General features: G+C 43.0%; 1 protein-coding gene across 1 annotated transcript in view; it reads right to left on the bottom strand.

The window, feature by feature from the left end:
* The window catches only part of NRAP (nebulin related anchoring protein), a 56,357-nt gene that overhangs the window by 50,070 nt on the left and 485 nt on the right, over window positions 1–5,802 (bottom strand). Inside the window, exon 2 of the mRNA XM_083844215.1 lies at window positions 141–5,284. Coding sequence (XP_083700341.1) covers window positions 141–212 — 72 coding nt within the window. The 5' untranslated portion in view covers window positions 213–5,284. The remainder of the gene's footprint in view (window positions 1–140; window positions 5,285–5,802) is intronic.

Raw genomic sequence — 5,802 nt, forward strand, 5'->3', positions numbered from 1 at the left:
TGCGTGCCTATTATTAACTCATTTCAGTTCTGATCCCAGTTCTGAGTAAAGAACTTCTGGAACCGAGAGATTTGCACTGTGTTAAAAGTGCCAATCTATACATTTATTATAGTCCAAAATAATAAAGAAAGAGAACTGACCTGATCTATACAGTTAATCTTCTCAGCAGGGTAAACCCCATAGCCACATCTAGCACACGGCTGCACATTCATCTTGAAATCCACAGAGTGAAAAATATATAGGTTTATACAAAGGGTTCAAAGAGTATGAAAGTGACTTTTTGGCCTGTGCAAAGCACGCTCTAGACGCTCCAGTCAGGGCCTTTTGCTGTGGTCAATGGCTCCCATTAAAGCTCTGAATTGAAGTCTGTTGCTCCGTTTCCTGACCTTCTGTTTCAAAGTCAGCTGCAGGCTGGCTTTTAAAGCTGCCAGTTAGTAAGAGGGTTATTTTGGCAACTGTGTCAGTGCGTAAGGGAGGGTAGCAATATCATTCTCGAAATAGAAGAATGAACTCATAGAAACAAATCATGTCCATGTGAACGTCAGAATCTGGTCACTTAGTATTTCAGTTTTGCTGTAAAGCCAGCTCTCAGTAGCCCAGGATGAAGATCAAAGCATACACAGCAGCAACGCATCAGTCGCTCCTCACCCTGATACACAGCAAATGGCTCCGCGTAGGACTGCTCTGTGTTTAGGAACAGCGTTGGATGAGATGGAGGTACCACCACAGGAGCAGGCCAGGGATGGGTTTGGAGCATCCCGGCCCTTTGCTACACCCAGGAGAGGTGCACTCGTTCCTCAGTTCTCCATCTCGTCAACCTACCGCTCCGTGTCCAGCCGCAGGACATGCAGTGACAAGGGCATCTCAAAGAGCTCTAAATCTGGGGGGTGCAAATCCAAACATCTATCCCCCACGGAAAAGCCATCAGAAATGAACTTTTTTTGTTTTAAAGAATGAACAAAGAGGCTATTCAAGAGTGTTTGCAAAGAGTAGGCTGGCACGGATCAGAATATAAAAGTTCCTTAGCCAAATAACACTCTTCAAGAATCATTATTCTTGACGTTAGGGTTCAACCACGTTACTATGGATGTCAAGTCTGCTCCAAACAAAAGAAGTTACTAAATTTTACTCACTACAAATGGTCAGGATTTGAGATTTACATCTCGCCTAATCATAACACCTCCAGTTACAGGGCGTGACAACCCTGGGACATGGCTAAGAGCGCTCCCTACCTAAATAAAAGTTTACTCAGTTGTCCATGCATCCGCAGCACTTCCCGTATCTGCAGCATATTGCTAAGCACCTTCCTTCTGTGTAGACTACAAAGAATTATCACAATCACTTCTACCCAAAGCTTCTCAGTGTGCTTAGAGAGCCTCCTATTCAAGAGATGGAGAGACACAGTTCTGCTTCACTTCTAACTCCTTTCACTGAATGCTGACAATGTACTGGCACAACGCACCGTCAGCAACTGGTGTGCTGAAAATAGCGTCTCTAATCTGAAGAGCACTGGGTTCAGCACAAAATCCTGCAAACATTTATGGCAGTTTAAAATAGGTGATTAATAGGAACATACAAACAGTTGTATTTTCTTTAAAAAATACAGTCACAGAACAAAACCTCTTGTATTAAAATAACTGCAGAGTTACCTCATGCTGTTCCCTTTGGGATCTGGAGCAATTTTATGTTGACTATGTTACATCACAATAATATTTATCATGCTTACACCTGTGAACCAAAATAATTTGGTGTTCTTCCAGTTCTCTTCTCACATAGCTTTTCATGTTGTCCCAAACAGCCATTATATTTATACAAGTGACCTATGTTAGGGTCAGGGTAGCCAGGCTGTCCTCTCCTTACTTAGCGTCAGGCATACTACCAGCTGCAGCCTCTTTGTGTTCATCTACTGCAAGTGTCAACACATCATTTGTTTTCTAAATAGTCCAAGTTGTCTTGATCCTTTCTGTATCCATGTTACAGCCCTCTTCCAACACTGTGGCAAGAAAAAAGATGCATAACCTTCTTTTGTCCCAGCACGGAAAATCCATTGCTTAAGGCACTCACTCCTGAAACGAGCGCTGGGAGGTACTGAAAATAATACATCCCGGAACACACAGAAACAAAACAAGTTGGTTTTGTTGAAACCACGAAACAAATCATTGATCCAGGAGCCCCTGGAAGGCTTAAGATCTGGACAGGGCTCTAGGATGCACAGTGCACCATGTGTTCCTCCCAAGAGCCTTGTCACACAGCTAAAAGTTCTTTATTGCACAGAGAGAACCTATTCAAGATATACAGAGCACGTTTGTTTCTTTTCACAGCAACACAGATTACCAGCTTGGCTGAAAGTCAGCAAAGATTTTCCAAGTTCTCCTGCTTCTCCTAGGTTACAGTATGTTCCAAAAAACAAGCATGGTAAGCAACAACATCCCATACAGTTACTTTCTTTCCGAGCCACATTATTTCCCTCGCATCCATTGTGCACCAGTTCTGCTGGAGTCTATTGAAGAGTTTCCCATTTCTGAGCACCTCAAAACTGTCCTGTTGCATGGTCTGTTCTTCACCACTCTGGAATAAAATCAGAGTTGCTAACAGAAGAAAGAGTTTATTGAAAAAACAAGCATTGTCTGGTGTCATTACAAAGCGCGCACTCCATTTTGATCATGCAAGGAATTAAATCACAAAACCAGTGCAAGTTTGTTATCTTGACAAATCTTAGCAAGACATTTTCTCTTCAGTTAAAAGCTCATTGTGTTTTTTTTCCTCCTTTAGTAAGGCCCCATAAAGGCTTTTTGATATCAATGAAAATCTTAAAAGGCTTTACTTAACAGTAGAACCTTAATCAATGCAGTTTAGAAGTACTGCAGTTACGTATAAAGTACAAGGAGACAGTACCTTGAAAGTGCAAATTAGTAGGAAGAAACATTGTTACCTCTCCAGCCACCTTACATTCATTGAATTAACTGCATAGAAAACTTAGAGCATGTCTGAATCATGAATCTGAATCTAAAAGCACACTCCAGTTACACAAAGTAACCTCTTAACAGACATTCAAGTCAGGGCCGCCTTCTCTGTCATTCCTGAACAGCAGCTGTGCCCTTCCAGCCACATGAATAGCAGGAAGCCAGGCACCACAATTCATGGCAACCGTAAGAAAAAAAAAAGGTTCTGTTTCACCACACAAACTGGGGCTGGTTGTTAAAAAGCTGCCTGTAGAAGTTCAAACACCAGCCCAACCTCATCGTAACCTTCTCTGAACCACTCAGCTAATTAGATACGTGGGCTCATACAGTCTGTTCGTGTTAATCAAATTTAGCATAGTAGCAAACCCAGCTTGCAAGAACATCATAAGAAAGCTGGCAAATATTTATCAGTGCCAGGACCTCCCACGACTTGAAGAAAAAACACTATGGGGCTGCTTTCCAAATCTGTACAGTAGTTTTTTACATTTTTGCTGTTTTGGAAACCAACCAACAACTGTTTACATTTCATGACTTGTGCTTACACTTTCCCTTTGTTGACAGTGTCTGGAAAACTTGAGAGTGAGGGGATTTTGCAGACACTTCTAATAGAGCAAGAGAAAGTGAAATGGTGAGGATGTGGCACAACTTAAATTGAAAGCTTGAAGGAAAGCGTGCATAGCATGCACAACACAGCCCATGTGCAGACGATGAGACTTCCATTGTCCAAATATTCCCATTTATCATGTATCATAACCTAAAAATGCCACACATTTAAAACCAGTAAAACATGGCAAGTGCAACAGATCACCCCTGCCTAATTCCAGATAAATCCCACCCAAACATATACGCCAAGCTGACTGAAATGCATTACTCTACTGAGCTTCATAAAGCTTTTGTGTATCATACATCATTGGGAGTGTATCATATCATACACCTCCAATATTCCCAACTGTGTATCAAACCATCCACCTTTTCTTGCAAAATATATAAAATCCTAACAACCATAATTTAGGAGGGAATATCTTGAGAGTCGTTCAAGTTCTCCGTCCTAGAAGTATCCCCACCTCTGCCTCCCAGGTCACAGCAACGACTCACCCTTGTTTTCACAGCTGTTGTGCAGAACACAGCACAAAGTTATTATTCCAGACAGGTACTACTTAGCTGCCTCAAGCCTTCTAGTATGTACCCGCCATCTACCTTTCTATTTCCCAAAGGCGTGCTCCATTGTCATCCTACAACTGCTTACATGGTAGTTAAATATTTCTTTTCTACAATGCAAATATCCACTCAAAGGCTTCATTATTAATGTTTTTAGAGAGTGCAGTGAGTCTCTGGGGATAAGAAAAGGAATGCTGATGCATCCCATTGCTGGCTCTTCCCTCTGCCCAACAACACACATGGCCAGCTGTGCAATATTATATGTGAGAAAAATTTTCCTTCCTGACCCTTCCCCAGGTAGCAATCACTCTATGCCCTGAAGCAAGGTATTTTCTTCTACTTCTCTATTTTCTAATTTCTCCCTTACTCATCACTGAAAACCAGCAACATTTTCTGAAAAAATCTAACACTTTATTCTGCATTAAAATCAGTTAAACTAACATGTAGTTAAGAAAGGTATTGCAGCACACTCAGGAATCAACCCTTCACTTTGTGAATGTCAGCAACTGACATGAAAATAACAAAGAGATGTTTCATCAACAGTTTCAGTCAGAAATTCCCCACATATAAATCTATTAGTGATCTCTTCAAAATTGAGAAGTGTTATCAAATACCATACTACTTTTCCAATAGCATTACAATGACTTTAGGAAGAGACACATTTCTAGATCTGCTAATATGCCTGTGAGGGCTAGGTGGCAATGGATAAGCTTAGCCATAAAGACATGGAAAGCCAGTTGGCATGCAGCTACCGGATTTCCTGGTAACCCCACACATCATCAGGAAAGCATATTTGGGTGTTCTGAAGCTCAGGCGCCAGTGCCACTCATTACTGGTTATGGCATAGTCCACTCCCACCTCTCCTCTCCACACGTTTACTCGAAGATCTACACATTTCCAGTTTCTCTGTTGCCCGTAATGCTCTATTACAGATTTAGAAACGGTGCCGGCTTCTTGAAAAGCAGCAGCTAACAGATGGCAAGAGAGGAGCCATGGGATTCTGTCAGAGTTTGGTTCTCAGGCGCAAACTTTGGCTACACGTCCAACCAGGAGCTACCGGCGTAATCCCACAGAGCCGAGGCCGGGCCCGGCAGCAGCACGCAGACGCGAGGCGAGAGCCGCAGCGCAGTTCAGACACTGCTCTCTCACATCGAAGCGGTGACCTGTCGGGAAGCAAAAGGCTGTTTGTTACGATGCCTGTGTTTTGTGCCAATTACGAAGCGGTTACAGTGAAAAATGTCGCTTTGATGTAAATCTCTTCAGGTAGTGAATGTTAAACACCGCGCACCGCTGGGTAGGTGCATGATTTTGCAGGATTGGAGCCCGCATCCAGGAGTAATTAGTAAGACTGTGCCGATCTTCAGTCCGTGTACTGGGCTGCTGGGCCTGATGCAGCGGCTACACAGTTGGATACCGTAATTAGCAGAGATGCAACACAGTGAATAATTGGAAAGATACGGAAATGCCACAGAAGTTTATATAAGGGGAAAAAAAAAATCCTTAGATCTAGACAACCTCGTGTCACCATGAAACTTCAGGCTCTTCTTTTGAGGGGGTGTGAGGGAGCGCTGCTATTAAACCTGGCAATTTTCTAATTTCCTCTTGGCTGTGACCAGGCTGTGGCTACGGGCAGGTAGGGACGGCCACAGGGCAGCACCGAGCCCCCTGCCCCGGGGGGACG

Source organism: Anser anser (genome assembly GCF_964211835.1).
Source record: "Anser anser genome assembly, chromosome: 7".
Lineage (NCBI taxonomy): Eukaryota > Metazoa > Chordata > Aves > Anseriformes > Anatidae > Anser > Anser anser.